The 26,773-nt window shown below is 37.9% G+C and overlaps 1 protein-coding gene across 4 annotated transcripts; it reads right to left on the bottom strand.

Moving 5' to 3' along the window:
* Window positions 1–1,455: 1,455 nt before the first annotated feature.
* On the bottom strand, window positions 1,456–26,350 carry LOC6585811 (paired box protein Pax-6). Of its 4 annotated transcripts, none has more exons than XM_015160750.3 (9): window positions 25,348–26,348; window positions 23,202–23,382; window positions 9,994–10,225; window positions 5,997–6,170; window positions 5,859–5,929; window positions 3,342–3,659; window positions 2,584–2,735; window positions 2,017–2,225; window positions 1,456–1,724 (listed from the first exon to the last, which is right to left on the bottom strand). In XM_015160750.3, exons 1-9 carry the CDS (start codon window positions 25,611–25,613, stop codon window positions 1,630–1,632), a joined length of 1,698 nt encoding a protein of 565 aa, XP_015016236.1. In that variant the 5' UTR covers window positions 25,614–26,348; the 3' UTR covers window positions 1,456–1,629. The 4 variants fall into 4 exon arrangements, with proteins under 4 accessions (XP_015016236.1, XP_002011437.1, XP_043863000.1 ...); XM_002011401.4 differs by having other exon boundaries at window positions 5,847–5,929; XM_044007065.1 differs by lacking the exon at window positions 3,342–3,659 and having other exon boundaries at window positions 5,847–5,929.
* Window positions 26,351–26,773: the final 423 nt, after the last annotated feature.

Here is a 26,773-nt window from a genome sequence, read left to right on the forward strand (position 1 = left end):
ATTTTTAATTAACATACGTCCTATTCTCTAGGTATTTATACTGAATGAGAGTACATGGGGCGTTGGCATTGTTTATTAATTATTTGAATCGGATTTTTAAGTTTCGTTGCAATTATTTTCGATTTCATTTCATTTATTTTTATGGTCTTAAAAGCAAAGACTTTTTTATTGTTTACAAAACAAAATACATTCTATATATATATATATATATATATATATATATTATTATTATTATTATTATTAGTTTTCTTTTTTTCTCTTTTTATAGAAGAATTCGGAAACTAGGCTTTTGTTAAAGGACATGATTTTCCTGCACTCATACAGATATGGCTAGCCGGCATTCACGTGCCCTTCCATTGCCCGATTTCATTCGAGAATCAAGATTTCCGCTTCTGATTTCCGAGAAGATGATCGATTCTTAGGATCAGTTAAAAGGCCAAAAGGCTTAAGTTTTATTAAAATTTAAATTAGCAAGTTTTTAAAGGCTTAAATTTGGAATTATTCAAAAGAAATACTTTAAATTTAAAGCCTTTAAAATAAAAAAAAATATATTGGGCAATATATATTTAATTGAATGCTTTAAATGTCTTATAACTTTGTTCATTCCTTGAAAGGTTTCACGTTACTATTTAAAATAAATTGTTCAGATTAATCCTAAAGCTTTGTTAAATATGTATATGCAAAGTATCTGCAATCAAGAACATGCTCAAATCTTGATTGAACTCTTGATCGAAGTGCTAAATGAGATTCTTGAAATAAAAAATAAATAACAAATTATACAAATTTGGTGTGCATTTAAACTATTAACTAGATTAATTTGTATGGTATTTACATTTCCATTTCGACTATATATATGTATATACATATATATATATATATAATTTTATAATTTTATAATAGAATTAAATATAATTTAAGACCTTATTTGATACCTTCCTTATTGAATTTGTTTTTGGTTCACATGCTTCTGCATTATCGAACAGATAATGATCTGTTTTCAATGATATGAACGTTTATCCAGCATTCAATAATATTAATATGTAACAAAATTATGTATATTTATTTCTTACTTAATGATTCGCATTATTGTTTATCATTATGCAGATTCAGATCCGGATTTAGGTTTCCTAGGTTGGGCGCTTATAAGAGAGGATGACTATACGTTGACGTCTGATGGAAAGCATGTTGAAAGATGGGGGAACTACTTGAATGGGTGGAGTGAATGAAGGTTGTGGCTGAACCGGAAGAGACAGGGGATATTACGGACGGTGCTGTGAAATTTTGACTGATTGCCGCTGTTTCAGGCAAGTTGAAATATAATGATGATGGCGATGTTGATACAGCTGCTGCTGCTGCTGCCGCTGCTGCTGCTGCTGCTGCTGCAGCTACTGCTGCTGATGGTGCTGCTGCTGCTGCTGATGCTGATGCTGACGATGATTCTGATGCTGATGATAATGGTGATGATGTTGGTACTATTTGTGGCAATAGCATTGGTGGGTTATCCATTGACGATTTGCTGCCGTTGCTGTTGGCATTACCAACTGTTTCCTCGACAGCGTGTGCGACGGCGACAGCGGCCGCTGCTGCGGCCTTCGACAGCAGTTCGTTCGGCAAATTAAATATTGAAGATCACTGAAGCCGCGGCCAGTAAGTACCGCCTGCCAAGTCGGAGACATTCTGCGTCGATATTTGTACAGGAACCGAAACGCCAGCGGATATTACACCTGCAAGAAGAGTGAGTTCGATTGGTAAGTGGGCTGGGAGCATAGCTGAAGCAGCGCTATATCAACCACTTTTATAGACATCTAAGTGTACCAAATATATAAATAAATATCGATTGAGATGCGGACCAACGAGTGTCAGCATTCGATCTGATTCGTTCACATTCATCGAAGTCGGGCTTACGACAAAGCCCTCTGCTGCGAATCGAATGGCTTTCGGATCCCCTCGTTTTCTTTTATTGCAGTTCTTTTGAAGCCCCATTGAATAGATAGACATATAGACATTTAATAATACCTGTATTGGTTGAGCCAACAGCCGAGCCGTTGCCATAAACTCCATGCTGTGGCGGCTGCTGATGGGCGGCCGCTGGATTACAGGCGGTGTTCCGAGGATGGGCCGCGTAGGGAGATCCCAGGGATAGTGGATCGTGAAACATATATGGGTAGCTGTCCCTTTGCTGCAAACATGTGGGCGTCATCGAACCTAACGACGATGTCATCGAGCTGTGAGAGGTGCGGAAAGCAAGAAACACATTTCAGATTTCAAATTCAACAAAATATATATAAATATGCATGTATATGCCTGTCTACAATATGAACGTGGTGGGATATACGTAGTAGGGAGTGCCTGCCCCTTGGCCATGCTAGAGTTCACGTCTCTGTGACACACACTTGCCAACGATGCACACACACACACACCCACACACAGGATCCATCAAGCTTAATCATAATACCCAGATGAAAGCATGAAAGGAGAGCAAAGGAGGCGCATACACCGAAGGTGAGTGTGCTTGAGTTGCCCTGGCTCCCTGGCTTCCACTGGGCACGCGTAGTAGAGCTCTTAATGGAATGCTAGAATTACTTGTAGTTCTCAGCCATAGTTGCGATCGGTTGCGGGATGGATGAGTACATTGTGTTGAAACCGGTGTTTAAGGGTAGACGAGGTGCTACAGCTTGTAAAGGTGGGCTGTCGGAGTTGTTATGGGCATTGCTGCTGGCCTCGCCGCCGTGAATCTGTAAATGAGAATGTAATTTTTAAGGTCAGTTTGGGCGATTAGGCCAAAGACGAGAACGTGGAACAAGGAACGAGGAACGAGGTGTTCTAGCGCTCTAGTCGGGAGTGCGCGGGATAAGGACTGCTAGGGTTGTTGAAAATATATCAATATATCAATATTTTTTTAAAGTTGCATATCAAATATCATATTGATATTTTTCAGAACTTAAAATATCATCGATACGATATTTTTTAAATTTTCGGCAACCCTAGCGGACCCGACTAAGATGGGCGAGGGATCAACTAGCTTGCTTGCCAAGAGTTTAGCATGCAGATGGGGCAACGAATAGAAAGGCTATATAGCCGCGGCAGTCACCATCCTTTCATCAGGCGAGCTTCCACTCGCGGCCAGCCCAGCACTCGCAAATGTGAGATTCGTAGCAATAGCATGCAATGAAAGGTCGAACATGGATCTTTTGCTCCTCTCCCCCCACTCGTTGAGCAGGCGAATGGAGTGGAGTGGAGTGACGAATCTGGACCCTGAGTTGTAAATGGCAAGCAAAGCTACTGAAAGGATTCCTCAGTGACGCGATCGGATAGTGTGTGAGCTTATATTTCATATTTACTGTTGGCCCACTGGAAGCTTCGGCTAGACTGCTGCTGTTGTTGTTATTGTTGTTGTTGTTGTTGTTGTTGTTGCTGCTGTTGCCTGTTGCATGTGCAGCGGCCACTGTTGCTGCGTCCGATACGGCCGAGCTGCCAAGGCTGGGCGTCGAACTGCTTGCCGCAGCGCCATTGGGAGGCGCCGAGCTGCCAGTGGTGAGGTTATTGGAGCTTGCGCGACTGCTGTTAACAGCTCCGCCACCCACATTATCCACCGAGCGCCTTTGGGTGCGCAGCTTCTCTTCACGTCGCCACTTGGCGCGCCGATTCGAGAACCAAACCTAAATTACGCGAAAAATATAAGTTTTTAAAATTATTATTGAATAAAGTTGCAGGGGCGTAGTGGGAAGTGGGAAGTGGGAAAGGGAAAAGTGAGCAAGGCTTGAAAGACAGCGAGCACCACAAATAAAATGAAAAGTAAAAACTATGAGAAAGCTACGATATACAATCCGAATTGCCACGCCCCAACGAGCATACAAAAACCTGGTTGGCAAGTCCATCTGATAAGATTGGATTTGAATTAGATATATGTAAGTACTACAAGTCCGCTCGAGGTATGCTCAGATATATTGTACGTGGCTCTAGCTTTGGCCGTTTTCCAATCAAATTGAAACAAATAAGCCTGCTGCCGTCGAGTGCCACCGACTGCGTAATACTTGCTCATGGGGCAAACCCTGATTTGCAGTTGTCAGTAAATCTGAACAGGAATGAAGGAGGAGCAAGGAGAAAGATGGAGGATGGAAATACGAGGGGGAGGGAGTATGCTCGTGTGCTGTGAGCGTTTCTCTTATTCCGTGTATACGTTCGGAGTGTAAGCCTGATGATGGAGGGACGGATATGCTCTCATTATTTCCTGAGCGAGTATCAGAATATTTTCGCAGCTAGTCAGCTGAAGAGCAGAAACTTCATCTTTGTTGCAATCGCCCGTGAATAAGGGGATATAACCCTTCGCTAGGGTATGCACAGATCGAATCGCTGAATTATTATCGCAGTGGAGGGGAACACAATAGAGTGTAAAGTACTTGGTCATGGAAGCTTTATGCCAGCACTTGTTTCGACTTCTGAATTTTCACATAATGAAATTGCGTTTGACATTTATAAATGCTTGAAAATGCAATTCGCTTCATGCCGATTTACCTAGTGCAATCATAAAAACATACAGCATACAGAAGGCAGACAGCAGACAGCAGACAGCAGACAGCAGCTGGCACCGATGATCGAATACCCTTTCATATTAATATGTACAGTTATTTGTACTGATTCGATAGAGCAATCGGAATCCAATCAGTCCCTTAACTCTACATACATTTAGGCGCTATCTGTGGCATATAGCTATCTCGCTCAGTGAGGGCGATCTTCTTCTCCCTCAGCAAACGTATATAGCGATATATGCCTAGCCATGAAGCGGAGTTGTAGCAAGGCTCAGCCTAGTTTCAGTCGGCTTCAGTGTGTTACACAATCGATACCAGAACCGTAATATCCTCTCTCGTTCTCTACGCATTCGCAAGGGTGTATCTGTACAATAACATACAAACATACCCAATTTTGACGTGTAATGAAGTTTAAGCCTTATCGCATCACTCGAGTGCGTCGGCCGAGACCCCTCGGGCTGAGCTGGGCGACAAAAGGGGTGACTCTGACTCTAACTCTGAACTGACTCTGACTCCGACTCTGGCACTGGCACTGGATCTGGATCTGGATCTGACTGAGACTGCGACTGTAATTGTAGCTGTGCCTGGGCTGGGCCATATAAATATATTTTTTGATATTCGCCTTCACATTTTTAGCCGTGACATTTATTATTTTTCGCGCGAGTTGCGGCTCACCCATCAGATTTTGTGCTGCTCGGAAAAGCACTTGAGAGCAGTTTGCTTACAGAATCACAAGTAGTTTCGAGTGCTTTCACAGTCAAATTGTTTTTATTAAGTTACACAAATAATAATAATGTCGCGAGAGGCGAACATATAAAAAAAAAAACATTAATAACAAATAATTAGAGGGGTGCATCGAGTGAGTCGAGTGAATCGAGTTTAGGGTTCGCTTTCGTTCGCTCTGGTGGCTCGTCCTTCGTCGCTCGTGGCGAAAATCCATGGGCAATCATTTCGAACAATCGTTTACCTAAAACTCAACCAAAATAAAGGACCGATAAATTCAATCTATTTGTAACACCCTTCTCAATGTTGTTCCTCGAGATTTCGAGACTTTCGAATTATCCTGCTGTAAGCTTTTGCGACGGAACGGGGACGGGGACGGGGACGGGGACGAGGAGATGGACATTTGAGGATAGATTAAATGTAAGAATAAGTGAGCGAAATAAATAGGCGAAATAAATAAGCGAAACACTTTAATATCGAATTTATGAAAATATGAATAAAACGAACAGAAGAAAGAACTGAAGAGACTTGAAGTAAAAACTCATTCGAAACACAGCTTAAATGAAAAGAATTAAACAAAACGGAAAGACAAACCTGAATACGTGCCTCTGGCAAACCAATTTTTTCCGCAAGCCTCTCCCGCGCGAATACATCCGGATAATGCGTCCGTTCAAATTCTATTGGGGGCATTATTTTTTGTATATATAAGTCGACGTACGTGTATGGGTATATGGAATGCCTTACCTTTCTCCAAGCTGTCGATTTGTTCGTTGGTGAAGGAAGTTCGATTGCGCTGCAATTTGCGCTTCAGTCGCAGGCGCATTTGGGAATCCTCATCGCCGGATGAATTGTGATCGGAGTTGCCGTCCGATGTGCTCTCATGTGAGTTCGGGTGGGACAGATCGCCTGGATATAGCTCTGAAATGCACGAGGAAGCAATCAATAATTAGTGGCATATTGGCTCGTAAACCCATGACGATCGAAATCTATGACGATAATCAAGTACGTATTTCCGTTGCACCTCTTACAGACCAAATGTCCTTACAGGTCATATCAAATGACCTTCGGGCCAAACTTAGGCTCCAAAACGGACGGCTTAGAGATGGCATAGAGATTGTTGAGAATCCTATGTACCCAGAGTTTCCATTCTGAATGGGTAGAGATGCAGATCCTGTGGCATTCGCAAAATCATTTCGTTGATTGCTTTTGCTTATCTTTGCAGCACATTTGTCAATTACCAACAAAACACAATAAAGACCTCTACTTATGGCATACGTAGTTTCCCTTTCACAAATGTGCGATAGAGAGATGCGATGGGATGGGTTGGGCTGTTGCTGGGTAAAGGGACATATGTCAGCCTTATTTATTGATCGGAGAATAAACAAAAACAATTGAAAACGAACAACAAATCCTTCATGGAATGAATTACGCTCCTCAATTAGATTTAATGGCAAATAACAAATGACCAACAAATTAACTATTTTTGTTTGCCCCGTTGTGTTTGATCATCTGTGACAAAATGTTTTCAATCTACCAAATGCCGAATTCCGAATGTCTTAGGGGTGGCTTTCTCTTCACTTCCCATCTCGATGATTTCCAATTGCCCATACGTCATTTCAAGTAACTCGGACTCCCGAGCTCTAGCGTAATGATTCGTCGATGTTTGACGAGAATTCTCGTGCAAATTCTATCCGGGTGCTATAAATGAAATGAGTCTAGATCTAAAAATTCAATTCGGCAGCTTTTGTGGCTTAAGAGATATCTGTATTCCGAAAAAGACGAATAGACACTCTTCAGACGTAAATGTTTCGCTTTTTTTCTGTCCTGTATTATATACAAATATGTAACAATTGTTTCGTATATAATTGGATGTTTAATATAATTAATTAATACAAGTCAACAGAATATTGAGAATACAGTGATTGAATTCGTTCTATCAATGTTCTTCTAAAAATGTGTTACCGACAACATTGTGTAACCAGGGTACCACTCGCTGGACAAAGCTGTCACGAATCTTTACACGTAGTTGTATCCCATTGAACATAATTTCGTATTTTTTTTTTTATACCCTGAACCCATTTTCAATGGGAAATCAGGGTATAATGGTTTTGTTGAAATGTATGTAACAGGGAGGAGGCGTGACAGATCCCACAAAGTATATATATTCTTGATCAGGGTGACGAGCTGAGTCGATTTGACCCTCTCCGCTTGTTTGTCTATGTCTATGTCTGTCCGTCCGTCTGTCCGTATGAACGCAGTGTGTTTCGGCGCTATTGAAGCGAGAGACTTGAAATTGGGATGTGAATGAGTATTCCGCAGTCGGTAACGCAAATTTTTTTTTTTTTTTTTAAATATCTTCATATATAGGGAAAAAAAGTCTTTGCAAAAACTTTGACACTTTTCTGGATTGACAGAGAGCTCATACTATAAGCTATTAATATATAGTAAAGATTTTTCGGTTGGTGTTGTTGTTGTTCCAAATATCAAGGAGCGTGTAGTTGGTGAACGCAGATAAAACATTAAGTGAACGAGCAAAAAGGGATTTTAATACCACAAGCTAGATATATTTCTTAGTTGCATGTTTTGATACGCACTTTATAAGTAATACTCCAGGGAACACAATTAAAATTGTTAAAATACAATTAGCAATAACGCTGGGCAATAAAAACACACAAACATTTATGCACATATAATTTTAGTTACAGATTACAAATACCTTGAGCTTATTTTTCAATTTTGATTTTTTAAATTTAAATGAAAACTAAAAATAATAATTTGAGCACTTACAACAGCAGAAAATTTTTCGTGCCAATTCTTATACCTAAAGGCTTCAACAGATTAGCTGACTTTAAGGAGTACAAACAAAAAATTTTTTCCATCTAATTGGAGTGTTAACAACTCAGGAATAAAAAAATTTTCTTAATATTTCACCATCAATTTTTGGACTTTATGCCACCTATCATGGAAAATCGCCCATAGTGCACAGTCAAAAAATTCAAAGTCAATGAAAGTATGTTCTGCCAGCATATTTTTGTTTATACCCTGAACCCATTGAAATCAGGGTATAATGGTTTTGTTTGAAGTATGTTTTGAACCTTTCTATTGCACATTCTTATTATTGAGACACTATGCAATGAAATATTATTCTCTATTTTATTATAATTAATAAATTGAATATATTGAAAATCATTTCTAAGGCTTTTATTCATGTAAAATTTCATAAAAAGTAACACAATATTTAAATGAAAAAAATGTCGCATTCGACACGTCACGTTTAATCCTGATTAAAACTGAAAACAAAAATAAACTACTCAATATTTTTGAATCAAATAAAAAACATTAATAATAATAATTTGAAATTATTTGTAATGAATTGTCACTTAGGGTTTCGCAAAAATTAAGGTTGAACTGTTATTTAAAAAGCGATTTACGTTTTTTGTAGCGCGCGAGCCTTGTTATACCCGGAACCCATTGAAAATAGGAAATGAAGGTATATTGGTTTTGTGAAAAGTATGTAACAGGCAGAAGGAATCATCGCAGACCCCATAAAGTATACAATGGAGGACAAGAGTATTCTGACAACACATTGCAAAAATTTCAACCGCTTATTTCTGCATGATTGGGATAGGTAACGGTACCAATTATATTTTTAAGAGAGAGCAAATATTAAAAGCTGTAAGTGCCCAAAATAACAGAAAAATAACAGAATTCATTCTTTTTCTATAATTATTTGCATGGCAGATTGCCATTCTTTGGCTGGACAATGGTGATTGTAACAAAAATATAAAAAAATAAAAATAAAAAATATAAAAATCGTTCCCTTTTTGGTTTATTTTATAGTAATACTAAGGGTATTAGAAGATCCATAACGTAAAAAAAAATTGGTCCTCTTTCGCCGACTTGTGATAGTTTTTCTACTTATTGATAATTTATGATTATTTTTTACTTTAATCGACATGACTTTTAGGTAAATCCGCACATTTTCTTTAAGATTTGTCAATATGATGCGGTCTTCTCTAGGTTTTTTTTTTAAATGATCGTCCCGATCTGGCCTTTTTGGTTGTTTATGGCTAATTTGGTAGTAAATTGCTCATAGAGGTGCATTTTATAAGCTTGTAAGGGTTTCCACGGAAATACCTGCATTATTCTTCGTGACCGATTTAAAATCCCATTGAAAATGGGAAATCAGGGTATAATAGTTTTGTTAAAAGTATGTAACAGGCAAAAGGAGGCGTGGCAGACTCCATAAAGTACATATATTCTTGATCAGGGCGACGAGCTGAGTCGATTTGGGCCTGTCCATCCGTCCGTCTGTCCGTGTAAGCAGAATGACGCAAAGAATTATTAAAATATTAGCTGCTCGAATACTGGGGTTAAGCGGTCTTTATCATTTGAACAAATAATACTAATTCCAATTTTCTTGTTTTTTGGGACAGATTATATATTAATATTTATTGTGGGATAACTGTTTTAAAAAAAAATCGAAAAATATTGATATAGTATTTCGATTTTTTAAAGTTGCATATTAAATATCATATTGATATTTTTCAATACTTAAAATATACTCGATACGATATTTTAAAAATATTCGACTGCCTTACTTAGATCCAAAAATGACTGCCCACTGTGTATCATTCAGACTTACCGATCAAAATTTAAAATTTAACGAAAAATTTATTGAGCTCCTCTATTCATTATATGTGTTTTTCTTAATTTGTGTACAATTTACAATGTAGTTTACCTCGCTTTTGAATCTCATCTCTGGTTATCTGACCTGAGAGATTCGTTGGTACTGCTGTAGGCGTTGGTGGCAATGTTAAATGCGCCGTCGTTGTATTTCCCGGATACCATGCCCAGCCACCCGATTGTCCATTGAACATTCTTAGCTTTTCATAGACAGATTCGTTCTGTTGCTGCGCCTGCTGCTCCTTCTGCGAGGCCAAATTACGCAGCACCCGATTAATAGATGAAACCTGCAATTAAAGGCAAAATAGCAAAAAGGGACATATTTCGCTTACATTAGAAATCCATGTAAAAGGTAATTCCGATGAGTGCGTGTGCGCATGTGTGTGTACTTGTCTGTATATGTATGCTTGTCATTTGCGTAAGTGGAGTAGCATGTAACGCCATTTCCTACCCCGAAATACACCATTGCAATGCCAGACGCTGCCATTGGCTATGAGTTACAGCCAATCAGACGCAACTGTGCAAGAGCGGGATAGCAGCAGTGAACATTTTATACGCATGTCAACCCGTTTTTACAAATACGAGCTATACACAAACACACCACACACACACACACACACACACACACACACACACACACACATATGGAAATAGCAGTTTGTTACGTTCTACGCATGCATGTGTACACATGTACATATATACGCATATGAATGTTTGTATGAAAGTGTACTTATATGCATATGTATTCGCTTAAAGACCCTTCTCGTAACAAGGATCACGGCAGCTGATGCATTTAAACCTAATTACTTAACATAACGCGATGGACAGACTGATATAGACCGTATATAGCATATTTTTTTATAACGTATCGATCAAATTTATCTAATATAAACCAATTTTACATTTTATCATAATCTCGAAATATTTACACACAAAAGCGAACAAGTGCAAAAGTTCTGTTTTGAGCCTTTCTATTGCACATTTTGTTCTTATTATTGAGACACTATGCAATGAAATATTATTCTCTATTTTATTATAATTAATAAATTGAATATATTGAAAATCATTTCTAAGGCTTTTATTCATGTAAAATTACATAAAAAGTAACACAATATTTAAATGAAAAAAATGTCGCATTCGACACGTCACGTTTAATCCTGATTAAAACTGAAAACAAAAATAAACTACTCAATATTTTTGAATCAAATAAAAAACATTAATAATAATAATTTGAAATTATTTGTAATAAATTGTCACTTAGGGTTTCGCATAAATTAAGGTTGAACTGTTTATTTAAAAAGCGATTTACGTTTTTTGTAGCGCGCGAACCTTGTTATACCCGGAACCCATTGAAAATAGGAAATGAAGGTATATTGGTTTTGTGAAAAGTATGTAACAGGCAGAAGGAATCATCGCAGACCCCATAAAGTATATATATTTTTGATCAGGACTACGAGCTGAGTCGATATAGCCCTATCCGTCTGTCCGCCCGCCCGTATAAACGACGAGATCTCAGAAGATATAAGAGCTAGAGAGCTGAATTTGGCATACATACTCGTGTATACCATACGCAGTACAATTATTATTATATTTTTTCGATAACTCTTCCGATAACTTTTTATTGAGAATAATCGAAAAATTGACTTTGTTTTTTCAGCCTAATTTGAACACTTTTAGACCTGGAGACTTTAGATTTAGTGTGTATATACATTTGATGAATACAAAGATTTTTTAATTCACAGATTTTGGATATCACAGCCCATTTTCCACCAACTTGTTAAAAACGTATTTCAAGTACTAGAGACTTGTGCCTTGGAATGTACACACATTTTAACCATATGATTGCCCTCTGAAAGTTTCATTATGATAGTCCGTCTACAAAAATATTGCCCACACTGCAGCGCAACCCAAGCACAGTTAGCAAACCGCGTGCTTATACGTACGTGTGGATGCATGTGTATGTATGTGTGCATAAAAAAAGTGCAGAATGATTAGAATATCAGCTGGGATGGTTTAGGGTATCTCCTAGTCGAGCAGTCTCGACTAGAGCCTTCTTACTTGTTTTGTAATTATCTTGAAAACGAACACTTGCCTAAAATAATATTTAGCACCAATTATAGAGCTAATTAAGTGCTAGAAGACCCACAACTCGTCAAAATAAACAACAAGTAAGAACGTTGCAGTCGGGCGATACCGATTGCAGAAGACTCATTTACAGCCCAAACGCTGTCAACCAGAGTATATAGTGCAATTTCCAAGTCTAGTGCGCAACAAAAAACAGGGCATGATCCCATTAAAATAGGAAAATCATCGATAGCTTTGCTCTGATCATTGCATAATTGCATTCAAATTACATACATATATAATTTATACAATTTTGATTTTTATTATATATTTATATCCATATATTGGATACCGGCTTCAAGCTAGCAGCAGATCAGCGCGATTTTCCTATACATGTGCACACACTCATCGTCACATTCTTAGAATTTCGATTTATTTCTGGACTTTCTAGCCGTTACTGTAGTTTTGTCTGATGACGCTCTCTTATTAAGCTATTCTATTTTAGAGTAGGGGAGGCTCGAAACCTCTTTGATGTTATTTTTTATACCCTGAACCCATTTTCAATGGGAAATCAGGGTATAATGGTTTTGTTGAAATGTATGTAACAGGGAGAAGGAGGCGTGGCAGACCCCACAAAGTATATATATTCTTGATCAGGGTGACGAGCTGAGTTGATTTGGCCCTGTCCGTCTGTCTGTCCGTCTGTCCGTCTGTCCGTCTGTCCGTATGTATGAACGCGTCGATTTCAGAAGATATAAGAGCTAGAGACTTCAATTTTTTTTTTTAAATGTCCGTAATTACAGCGCGCATATCAAGTTTATCATTAAAAATCGATAACTCATCTCGATCTTTTTTTATCGATAAAAAACCTTATCGAAACCCAGTTATAAAATTATATCTTCTACACCTTTATTGCTAGAGTCTCCAAATTTTTAATGTATGCTTATATGCAATTTATACAATTTCGGTTTTTGTTAAAATTTACCCCCCACCTCTAAATTCACCCCCTCACCCTCACTTTTGTAAAAGCGTATTTCAAATACTAGAGACTTGTGCTTTGGCAATTACATGCATATTCATGTTATAATCATAATCTAAAAGTTTCATGAAGATCGTACGTCCATAAAAAAGTTATTAAACAATTAAGTTCTCATAGTAAGCGCACACTGCAGCCCATGCGTGTTTATGCTTGTGTGTGTATATGTATGTAATTGTTTGTGTGTGTGTGTGTGTGTGTGTGTGTGTGTGTATGTGTGTGTGTGTGTATGTATGTATGTGTGTGTATGTATGCCTGTGTGCATGCGTGCGTGTGTGTGTGTGTGTGTGTGTGCGTGTTTCTTGTGTAAGCTGAAAGACGCGAAAAATTATTGAAATAGCTATTACTCCAAGGGTTCAGGAGATCTCGTAGTCGAGCAGTCTCGAATAGAGCTTTCTTACTTGTTTTTTTTATAAAATAGATATTTTTTTGGGAAGGTGCGAGCTTGAATGAATGGCACTTAATACTTTTCTTTTTCTTAGTCGAATAATTTTATAAGTTTACATTTGTTTCTTAAATAGCCCTCAAATTCATATACGCAAATACGTACATACATATGTATATATGTAAGTCTGCACGCATATCATCAAGCATTCCAGCCTTATACACGCGCTCATTTGTATGTGTGCATGTATGCACGCATAAACGTGTACTCTAGCATATTCGAAGAATCTCAGTTGCGATTGATTTGTCTTTGCATTGTTTTGTGAATTTCCGGCCGCTACACAGGCTTTTCTTTGCTATGTGGCGTCATGACAATAATGTGATTTCGTTTTAATTACTGTTGCTCGAAACGACTCGGTGGTGTTGTAGACAGAAGCGCCAGCGATCTTTACTTTTGATATTTTGACATGAACATGCTATTCGGCTTGCAAATTTTCGTTATTTTATAAAAATGTTTCCTTCCGTGTTGTCAATGCCTATTAAGCCTGTTTATGTGTACAAATACATAAATAGATGGCTGACGCTCATAAATGTCGCGATTCGGGCACTATAATTGCCGATTGCCACGCCCCTAGTGGCCGTAGACTCCTCATTTTTGGCCAGTTCTTAGAACGAGCAACCGGTAACCAAAATGCAAAATTTGAATTCTTACGCTCAAAAAATGTGAAAGTTACAGGATATTTTTCGATGTGCCACACCCCTAAAGAGACTTAAAAATTATTTTTGGGGCATCGATAGAGGAGGCTACCACTAACTCAACTACCCAAATTTGAAGCTTCTAGCTCTTAAACTGTACGAGAAATAAACTTTTGCGGTTTGCCACGCCCCCTACGGGCGGGCGGGCAAAATTTCAGCATTCTAGGTTTATAACTTTAGGAGATACAGTTTTATCCGATTTGGCACGCCCATGATGGGCGCCATAGCTCGTGCTCTTGGGTGGTCGACGCGGACCTACATACCAAATTTCAGCTTTCTAGCTCTTCAAAAGACACGATTTCTGGTATATCGGAAAATGCCTTTTTGTTCATAAATACCAAAGTGTTGACTAGAGTTGACTTTAAACTCGACCTTCGGTTCGAAGCAATCGCTCCTGTTTTTCTATATGTTCTCTCTGATTCGGCAGAACTTGCTGGTATACATAAATATTATTTTAACATTACTAAGGGCCCTCAATTATATCCGTGTGAAATAGTTGCACGAAACTGTAAGAACTTTTTTATTGATATTGTGTATTGTGTATGTACCTAACTTTTTTAATCTGTTGAAAGCTAAACAATTACAATTAATAATAACAAAAAGGTTGCTATTTATTGTTATTGTACCTTACACGCCACCACGCTCACAACAACTTCGATAGATCGAAATCGAAAAATTTCCATCGACCTATCGCACTTCACGAGTTCCACGGTTTGCCACGCCCCCTGTGGGCGGACATATTTATATATCCGTCGAAGCTTTATGGTCTTGGGTGGTCAGCCCGAATATATATATACCAAATATGAGGACTCTAACATTAATAATTTCCAAAATATAGCAGAATTAAAAAAACAAACTACAGCGGAATCCGGTTATAGCGATATTCAAGGGACTGACGATTTTACGTCGCTATACCAGGAGGACGCTTTAACCAGAAGGAGCAAAAAAAATATTTTTGGCATTTTTTTACGGTTGATTTTTTAATCAATTTCAATAACATGGTATCGAAACATTTGTGTGACGTCGGCATTGCAGTGTCTGCCTCTCTCTCTCTGTCCTAGCAGCATTTGTGTCGCTGCAACGTCCACACTGATCACTGATAAATAGATACATATATAGATTTATAATAGCGTCTTTTAATGTCATTATTTCGTTTTTTTTTCGGCACGTCGTGATAACCGGTGAATGACACAAAAATATGAAAAAAATCGTCGGGATAAGCGGATTGTCGTTAAAAGCGGAGACGTACTAAGCGGAGGCTCTTTCATATAAGTTTGCATGGGGACCAACCAAGACATCGAATTTTCGTCGACATAACCGGTTGGACGCTTTATATCTTCAGGTCCGATTTGCCACGCCCCTAATGAACGTAGATATATCCGCCATAGCTCGTGGTCGATGCGGATCTACATTCCAAATTTCAGCTCTCTAGCTCTTCAACTAATATGATTTCTGGTATATCGGAAAATGCATTTTCAGATTTTCCAAGCCCCTAGTGGGTGGATCTGGAAAATTTTAACACATTATAAATCGGAGATATACACAAATATGTGTTCTCTAGCTTCAATAGCGCCGAAAAGAATGCGTTTATACGGAAAGAAAGACAGACGGACGGACAAGACGGACATTGCACAAAACCAATATACTAATTCACTTTCGTGAATGAGTATAAAAATTCTTTTTCGTGAATGAGTATAAAAATGTTTTGGCATTTGTCTACATGCCCTGAACCCATTGAAAATGGGAAATCAGGGTATAATGTTTTTATTTATTTTTTTTTTTAAATATGTAAAAGGCAGAAGCAGGCGTGGCAGACCGCACAAAGTATATATATTCTTGATCAGGGCGGCGAGCTGAGTCGATTTGACCCTGTCCGTCTGTCTGTCCGTCCATGTCTCTGTATGTATGAACGCGTCGATCTCAGAAGATATAAGAGCTAGAGATATCACTTTTTTTTTTTAAATGTCCGCATATATATTCATTCCGTTATTTTATTATCGATCAAAACCCTTATCGAAAACCTTATCAGTTATAAAATTATATCTCCTACACCTTTAGAGCTACAGTCTCCAAACTTTAAATGTAGACTTATATGTATAGAGCTTTCTTATTTGTTTTTACTAAAAATACATACGAATGTCACATTCGACAGAGAATTGTCCATATGTTGTTTTCATTCGATCCAATTCAAACGCCGTCGGAAAAAAATTAAGAAAAAGAGTAGCTTCTCTATGTGTGGATTACAAATTATATACATGGGCATGGCAAATCGAACAAACTTAGAGCTAAGAATATCAAGGTCTTAAGTTACATCGTTGGCTTGGCCCTCCCTAAAGATGATAGTAAACTTACAAACTTACTTAGTAAACTTACACTTGTATCAGAGTATCGTTGAGTCCATACAGTCTAGAGCCTTGTACCCCCATTAAGCTAGCTTTATTTATATATTGGCATTATAAAGAGCAAACCTTTGATGTCGTTTGATCTCTTTATGTGGAAAATACAAAAAAAGTCGTGAAATTCATTGTATAGTCGCAAGCAACGTCAATGAGAGGCGCAGGCACTCAAACGCAAAGAAATGCCAACTCCAAACGCTCCAGACACGTGGCGACACTTAAAAAGGACCAAAGTGCGGCTAACCATGTTCCGATTAATGACAGGCACACAACACTGCAGCGGACATTTGCAGACTGGCTCTCTTCTCCTACCCCACCCCCCAAATATTCACATTTGTATGTGTATGTAAATGCATATAAAATATAAAGTCGCATGTAATATATTTAGATAGTGGATATATATGTGAATATATTTGTATGTATACTAATCACTAATCAACCAATTACAATTATGGAAACGTTGGGAGTACATCTATTTCAATAGATGTATTTTAACTCCCAGCGTGCTGTGCGGGGAAGGACCTACAGAATGAAATTCAGGCTTGCAGCTCTTATAGGTTTTGAAATCGCTTCGTTCATGGTTGATCATGAGAGTCTCCGTTAAACCTTATTTGTGCCAATCTATCTAAATACTCAAATGTAGCACACGCTAAGTGTATATCGATGACGCTGCTGCCGGAAGATCAAAAGAATTATTAATTAGTAAGAAATCTAAGACGGAGAATGACTTTAGGCTTAGAGCCCAAAAAAGTAGCTCAAAACATCTTGCCCGAAGCTATATATATGTATATATCTATATAAAGTGGTCGATATAAAGAAGTCAATGGGTGAATGGGAATGCATTATGGTTGGTCAAGTCCGCAAATGGGCCGTATTGCAACTGGCCTTCAACGAGATCGCTTTTTCAGTTATTCGTCACCTTCTAAGTCTTGTTCTGCGAGCGTTCTGCTCTTGCTAAAAGAGAGCGAGAGCCAGTTGTTTGTTCTATTTAGTGAAAGGACTACAAAATATTAACACAGAACAACAACAAATAGCAAACTCTTATACTGTCCGATTTTAGAATCTATATTTCAGATAGTATTTTCATTGCACCTCTGCACGTTGCACAGTGGATCCGCTTGTATCGAGACGCGGGCAAACATACTTTGAGTGAAGATACACTAATCAAACTTGTCCACAAATTTTACAAAATATTTAAAATATGTAACGAAAATATGGGGCAGATCGGGTCATTATATCATATAGCTGCCATATATACGAACAGTATGTGGGAACTATTTAGTATGAAAAACTTCTGTGTTTTTTTATCAAACTCAACCTTCTTGAGTTTCACCAAATCCACACAATATATCATGCATTATGTATATTAAACATAAATATAATTAATATATCCTAATGCTCCAATAGCAATCTCCATCTTAAAATTCATTCTTTTTTCAAACAATTCATTCTTTTACAACAAAAATATATATTTTCATTTATCAAAACAAAAACAAGAAAGCTCTAGTCGAGACTGCTCGACTCCGAGATCCCCTGAACCCTTCGAGCAACTGATATTTCAATAATATATATACATACATATATCATATGCACACATAATTAATTGTTAATAACTTAATTGTTTTATAACTTTTCTTGTGGATGTACTTATTTCATGAAACTTGTAAATTATGAATATAGAAAAGATATGCATGTATTAGCAAAAAACACAAGTCTCTAGTGAATTTCGACAAAAATCGAAATTCTATAAAGTCCATATAAATCTTTATTTAAAATTTGTGCAGAATGATTGGAATATCAGCTTCGAGGGTTCAGAGTATCTATCTCCAAGTCGAGCAGTCTCGACTGGAGCCTTCTTACTTGTTATACCCTGAAACCATTGAAATCAGGGTTTAATGGTTTTGTGAAAAGTATGTAACAGGCAGTAGGCGGCGTGACAGACCCAACAAAGTATATATATTCTTGATCAGGGCGACGAACTGAGTCGATTTGGCCCGGTCCGTCTGTCCGTATGTTTGAACGCGTCAATCTCAGAAGATATAAGAGCTAGAGACTTCCTAGGTCCTAGGTCCGAATTCACATGTAATTCGATAGCTTTCCCCGTTATTTTGTTATAAATCAGTAACAAATTTATATCTGCTACATCTTTAAAGCTAGAGTCGCCGCATTTTAAATATAGATTTATATGTACTTTATAGAATTTCGATTTTTGTCAAAATTTAGCCCCCACCTCTATCTTCACCCCTCACCCACATATTTGTAAAAGCCATGGTAAATGGTAGAGACTTGTGCTTTGGAATATACATGCATATCTATATATGTATATAATCTATAATGAATATAGTCCATCCACGAGAAAAGTTATTAAACAATTAAGTTCTCAAAGTAAGCCACCACTGCAACCAATGCGTGCGTGCGTATGTCTGTGTGTGTGTGCATGTGCGAAGGATTCAAGAGATGTAGTCGGGTAGTCTCGACTAGAGGTTTCTTACTTGTTATACTCATTCACCAAAACGAATTTGTATATTGGTTTTGTGCAATGTCCGTCTTGCTGTCCGTCCGTTTGTCCATCTGTCCGTCCGTCTCCTACACCTTTTAAGCTAGAGCTTCCAAATTTTAATTGTTGTTGTAATTTTCTGAGTGTGTGTGTGTTTTTTGTGTAAGCAGAAAGACTCGAAGAAGACTCAGGGGATTTCGTAGTTGAGCAGTCTCGACTAGAGCTTTCTTACTTGTTACTTTTTGCAAGTATGTGAGACAGACGTTTTCTAACCGTTCTGCATTAAAATATCAATTTCCCAAAAAATCAACATACTATCGTTTCGCGGGAATGCGACGATATGATATATATAGACTCTGATATGTTCTGCATATCTATTTTGTGTTATTCTCAGTTTAATCTGCGGCCGAGACTTTTGTTTATTTGGTTGAGGAAAAGTAGATCTGGCCTAATTCTTAATCCATTTTAAAAACTTTGCGCAGTTATTGTTTTGAAATTACTCTAATCCATTGTGCAGCCCGGCTCTGCTCTTCAATCTACGTGGCACGCACTGTGGTCCGACCCTCGCTCCTTTTTCTACCTCTCTCTGTCTTTATCTCTTGGCCCATCTACTTTTCTTGGATAATGGATCCGCCCTATTTGGGTCAACAAAATTTGGTATTGGGATTAGTATCCTCAATTGTTACAATCTATTGTTTGGTGTTGGCAAGGTTGGGAATTGTATTAAGGAAATAGGAAATAAAAGAGAAAAGGCTAAAACAAAAAAAAAAAAAAAAAAGAAATGGTGCTCTAGTCGTGATCGCTCGACTAAAAGATACCCTAAACCCTGCAAGCTCATATTCTGCACTTTTTATACCCTGAACCCATTTTAAATGGGAAATCAGGGTATAATGGTTTTGTTGAAATGTATGTAACAGGGAGAAGGAGGCGTGGCAGACCCCACAAAGTATATATATTCTTGATCAGGGTGACGAGCTGAGTTGATTTGGCCCTGTCCGTCTGTCTGTCCGTCTGTCCGTCTGTCCGTCTGTCCGTCTGTCCGTATGTATGAACGCGTCGATTTCAGAAGATATAAGAGCTAGAGACTTCAATTTTTTTTTAAAATGTCCGTAATTACAGCGCGCATATCAAGTTTATCATTAAAAATCGATAACTCATCTCGATCTTTTTTTATCGATAAAAAACCTTATCGAAACCCAGTTATAAAATTATATCTTCTACACCTTTATTGCTAGAGTCTCCAAATTTTTAATGTATGCTTATATGCAATTTATACAATTTCGGTTTTTGTTAAAATTTACCCCCCACCTCTAAATTCACCCCCTCACCCTCACTTTTGTAAAAAGCGTATTTCAAATACTAGAGACTTGTGCTTTGGCAATTACATGCATATTCATGTTATAATCATAATCTAAAAGTTTCATGAAGATCGTACGTCCATAAAAAAAGTTATTAAACAATTAAGTTCTCATAGTAAGCGCACACTGCAGCCCATGCGTGTTTATGCTTGTGTGTGTATATGTATGTAATTGTTTGTGTATGTGTGTGTGTGTGTGTGTGTGTGTGTGTATGTGTGTGTGTGTGTATGTATGTATGTGTGTGTATGTATGCCTGTGTGCATGCGTGTGTGTGTGTGTGTGTGTGTGTGTGCGTGTTTCTTGTGTAAGCTGAAAGACGCGAAAAATTATTGAAATAGCTATTACTCCAAGGGTTCAGGGGATCTCGTAGTCGAGCAGTCTCGAATAGAGCTTTCTTACTTGTTATACCCTGAAACCATTGAAAATGGGAAATCAGGGTATAATGGTTTAGTGAAAAGTATGTAACAGGAAGAAGGAATCATCGCAGACCCCATAAAGTATATATATATTCTTGATCAGAACGACGAGCTGAGTCGATATAGCCCTGTCCGTCTGTCCGTTCGTCCGTCCGTCCGTATGAGCAAACGGATCTCAGAAGATATAAGAGCTAGAGAGCTGAAATTTGGCATGCATACTCGTATATACCATAGGCAGTACGAGTTTGCTTTATTTTTTCGATAATTCATCCGATAACTAGTTTGAACACTTTTAAGCCTGGAGACTTCAAATATGCGTTGTATATAGAGTTAATGGACACAAAGATTTTGTAATTTACAGATTTTAGATACCACGCCCCCTTCGCCCACAATTTGCAAAACGCATTTCAAGTACTAGAGACTTGTGCTTTGGAATGTACACACATTGTAACCATATGATTACGCTCTGGAAGTTTCATTAAGATTGTATGTCTACAAAAGAAATTATTCAACAAATAAATTCTCATAATATTGCCCACACTGCAGCGCAGCCCAAGCGCAGTCGCTGCTTACTGCGCAATTAGCAGAGCGCGTGCTTATAAGTGCATGTGTATGTATGTGTGCATAAAAGAAGTGCAGAATGATTAGAATATGAGCTTGTAGGGTTTAGGGTATCTCCTAGTCGAGCAGTCTCGACTGGAGCCTTCTTACTTGTTTTTACTACGCGCTCTGCTAACTGCACAGAAAGCAGCGACTGCGCTTGGGCTGCAGTCTGGGAAATAGTATGAGAAGTTACTTATTTCAAATTCTGATCAAACTTTCAGAACGTAATCATAAGGTGACAAGTAGACTAGATACTACCCTGAACCAAACTAATAAAAATGCCCATTTAGTATGGCTACAATTTCAATTTCGATGTATCTAAAAATATGAATGAAATACAAACTCACTTAATAAAGTATAAAATTATTTTGAACCAATTAAAAAAATTAACATAAGTTGCACCGCTCGGGATTCGAACCGCGACTTCTCGATCGAGCGTCATGCCGCTAACACACTACGCCACCTCACATTTGGAAGCTGCGCTGGCAAAACTCAAATAGATTCACTGCTGCAACGCCATCGAGCAAAACTAAACCAAACTAACTGCTGATGTGATTCTAAGAATTTTCTAGAAGAAGTTTGAATGCATGTGTGCACACGTATACGATACTGTTGTAGCTGCTGCACGTGCGTTTGTTAATTGGCCGAATATTCGATTATTTTTAATTAATTTTTGATCTACATATTATATTGAATATTTGAGAAATTTAAAAAATGAAAAATCATTCACAATTATTATATTGAATATTTGAGAAATTTTAAAAATTAAAAATCATTCACAATTAGCTATACTGGCATCTGACTTGAACTTGAATGTTTTTATTCGATAAAAACATAACGGGATGATTTATCGAATTTTAAAGGCAAACTCGACATCCGCGCTGTATATATGTACGGTCATTTAAAAAAAAAAATGAAGTCTCTAGCTCTTATATCTTCGGAAATCGACGCGTTCAAACATACGGACAGACGGACAGGGCCAAATCAACTCAGCTCGTCGCCATGATCAAGAATATATATACTTTGAGGGGTCTGCCACGCCTCCTTTTGTAACATACATTTCAACAAAACCATTATACCCTGATTTCCCATTGAAAATGGGTTCAGGGTCTAAAAATGCGGACATTCCAAAGCACAAGTCTCTAGTACTTAAAATGTTTTTTTTTTACAAATTTGTGGCGAAGGGGCGTGGTCAAAAATCTGTAAATTACGAAATCATTGTATTCAGAAATACAAAATCTTTGTATCGATTAACTTTATATACAACGCAAATTTGAAGTCTCCAGGTCTAAAAGTGTTCAAATTAGGCTGAAAAAAAACAATGTCGATTTTTCGATTATTCTCGATAAAAAAGTTATCGGGCGAGTTATCGAAAAAATATGATAAACTTGTACTGCCTATGGTATACACGAGTATGCATGCCAAATTTCAGCTCTCTAGCTCTTATATCTTCTGATATCCTTTTGCTCATACAGACAGACGGACAGGGCTATATCGACTCAGCTCGTCATCCTGATCAATAATATATATACTTTATGGGGTCTGCGATGATTCCTTCTGCCTGTTACATACTTTTCACAAAACCATTTTACCCTGATCTCCCATTTTCAATGGGTTCAGGGTATAAAAATGTAGCTGATTTACCTGTAATGAATGAATAAAAGATGTGGAAGGTATATGTAATTGTATATCAGACGGACAGGGCGATGTTTATAAAGCTATTTATATACAGTATATGCATAAATCTACTTACGCTTGGAATATTATCACTATTGCATACTTGCTCCGAGAGTAGCCGGTCCCGAATTTCCCATGCAAATATACTTGGACATTCCCTTTTGTAATCTGCAATCTTTTGTACGACGGGAGTTGTGGCTACTCGGGGCTTTGACCCGCCTATAGCTCGAGGTTTAATTGATCCCGTTTCATAATATCTGTAATTGGAATGGCCCAGGGAGAAAGAGAGTTATTATTACATGTTATTATCATCATATTCCAGCATTTCATACATATACATAGACTCTATTATTGGTATTATTGGTTCTTCTCTTTCAACACTTTTTAGATACATTTGGATGACAAAAAATTGTAAACCAACGGCTAAAAAATTACGAAGGTTCTATTACCTAATATGAAATCACTAAAGTAAGACAGAAGTTGACAAGGAAAACTGGGGTACGCGTAAAGCACCGTAAGTGCTGGCTTAATGGTCTACGCACATGCTCTTTATTAATAGAATCACGAGTGCGATTGAATTGTATTCGAGTTGTCAGTTAACTAAAAATCGGATTTGACACTTCGGATTGGGACAAAAGAAGGCATGCGCCGTGGAGGGGATTCGCTTTGTTTTGTGGAGACTCAGACTTAACTCTATATATATTCTTGATCAGCACGACGAGCTGAGTCGATATAGCCCTGTCCGTCTGTCCATCCGTATGAGCAAAAGGATCTCAGAAGATATAAGAGATAGAGAACTGAAATTTGGCATGCATACTCGTGTATACCATAGGCAGTACAAGTTTATCATATTTTTCGATAACTCGTCCGATAACTTTTTATCGAGAATAATCGAAAAATCGACTTTGTTTTTTCAACCTAATTTGAACACTTTAGACCTGGAGACTCCAAATTTGCGTTGTATATAAAGTTAATGGATACAAAGATTTTGTAATTTACAGATTTTGGAATTCGTAATAAACGTATTTCAAGTACTAGAGACTTGTGCTTTGGAATGTACAAACATTTTAGACATATGATCACGCTCAGGAAGTTTCATTAAGATAGTCTTACTACAAGAGAAATTATTCAACTAGTAAATTCGCATAATATTGCCCACACTGCAGCGCAGCCTAAGCGCAGTCGCTGCTAGCTGCGCAGTCAGCAGAGCGTGTGATATACGTGTGTATGCATGTGTGCAGAATGAGTAGAATATCAGCTTGGAGGGTTCGGGGCATCTCCCAGTCGAGCAGTCTCGACTGGAGCCTTCTTACTTGTTGTTTTAAACATACATTTTATATTGACAATTTATTCTTGTATCTGAAAAGCATAGAAAATAAAACAAGCAAGGAAGCTCTAGTCGATTAATAATTTTTAATTATTAATTTTTCGCTCAATTTCTGCTTACATAAGAGGCAAAACAGGTGCTCACGCATGCGCATGGGCTGCAGTGTGGGCTTGCGATGGACATTTAATGGCTAAATAACTTTTCTTGTGGATGGTCCATTTCATAAAACTTTCAGCCGTAATAACCTTAAAATGTGTGCAGACTCTAGCTCTAAAGATGTAGGAGATATAATTTTATAACTCATAACGATTGATAAGGGGATTAATCGATACCAAAAAACGGGAGCAGTTATCGATTTTGGAAACAATCTCAATCTGAGCGTAATAACACGAGCCTACCAAAAACGAGCTCAAGCATTGGGACGATGGAGAAATCAATAGACATGGCAAAATCGGTTCAGGTCATCTGCCTTCTTAATCACGAATAAACATATATGGTATGAAAGACCTCTTAAACTTCTTTCAGGACATACTTATGCCGCATTGGCACAGCCTATCAAAAGACAACAAGACGAAGAGGACCGCCGCAGGGTTTCGGGGTATTTGCGAGTCGATTAAGCCCAACTGAAAGAGTCTTGTTTCCAAAATAATATCATAAGAATCCAGCCTTATGTAGAACCTATGTTTTACTTTTTAATAGAAAACTATTGGATGTAAAATGAAGTTAGGCGGCATAGGAGATATAAGAACAGCCATGCATGACGCGCAGTGAGTATCAGATTTTTATTTGTGTGTGGACCCAAAGAGAGTGCTGAATGCTAATTGGGGCCTAGAGCTAATGACTAATTGGGACATGATCTGCTTAAAATTGATTCGCTGCTGTGCGAGTCTCTCACCTGCCCAAAATTTTGCTAACGCATCCGTTGGATACTTGGAGTATTCGAGATATATCACATGGACGTGCACCGGAATGAGCCAGCTCGACAATTTTTTGGCGCGTGGAATCGGGCAAGGGTCTGCCATTGACGTAGACGCCGCCCAGCTGATTGATACCGCTGTGACCAGCTGTCGAGCAGCCAAATAGTGCACTTTGACCCACACCGACGCCGACCGATGAATGCGGATGATGTCCGTGCATAATATGTTCCGTAGTCAGCATCATTATAATTATTATTTACAGTTAATTTATGTAGTAACCAAGCGCAAGGGATTGCAAGGCTTTGTAAGATTTCCGTTGCACCGATTTATGTGGGATTGAATGGCATATGCATTATTGATGAATAAAAACTGATTGCGGAGAAAGCACTGAGCGCACTTGACTATTTATATATAACATATAAATGTATGTACATATGAATTTGTATATGTATGTGTATGTGTCTGTACACATGTAATATATAATTCACTGACTTCGAACCTGGTACATTAATATCGTTGTCGAATTTTGTGCTTCTAAACACACACACATATTTCACTCATATACTTCACTCTTTTATCTATATTACATTTTCACTACGTTACAGTTGTATTTCGATTTGTCGGCGGGTTTGTTATAATTTTTCTGAAGTTTAGTTTTTATTCCGTATTATGTTTAATTTTGTGTGTGTGTGGGTGTTTTCTTCTACTTATTGTCTGCATTAGATTTATTTTCTACTGATATTGATTTCGATTTTTGTTTCTGTTTCGGTTTCGATTTCTTTTACCGTTAAGCAGTTAGACATCGTTGTCGATCTGCGATCTGCCAATGGGCAGTCCAGCGACCCGGCGGCAACGCCACGGAATGCGTTCCCGACACTTCGCCTTACAATTTGTTAGTTTCAAAATTCAAAATAATCAAACTGCGGCGGCGGTGTGCAGTGTGCAGTGAACAAACTTGCGTACGACTAACTGGTTAGCCAAGCGAAACGATAATGAGCTCTCAAGCGAAAGACCGAACCTGCCCAGACACTGAGGAGGGCAGCAGGCCCGTATATCAGAGGCGAGCAGAAAAGGCGACAAGGCGGCCATTTTGAGTGCATGCGAGACCAAGTAAGAGCGGGATAGCACTCTTTCAGCTCGTGCCGACGTTGCGCGAAACGACGATAGTTACACGCTCTAAGCATGAGAGAGATGACAATACACTCTCTTTGTGTGTGTGTGTGTAGAAGAGGACCCAGAATCATCGCAGGCTACGCAGCCATGAAAAAAAAGCGCAGAACTCTTATTAATATATATATATATACATACATATATATATATATATATATATATATATATATATATATATATATATATATATATATATATATATATATATATATATATATATATATATATATATAC

This window comes from Drosophila mojavensis, unplaced genomic scaffold (genome assembly GCF_018153725.1).
Source record: "Drosophila mojavensis isolate 15081-1352.22 unplaced genomic scaffold, ASM1815372v1 contig_151, whole genome shotgun sequence".
Classification (NCBI taxonomy): domain Eukaryota; kingdom Metazoa; phylum Arthropoda; class Insecta; order Diptera; family Drosophilidae; genus Drosophila; species Drosophila mojavensis.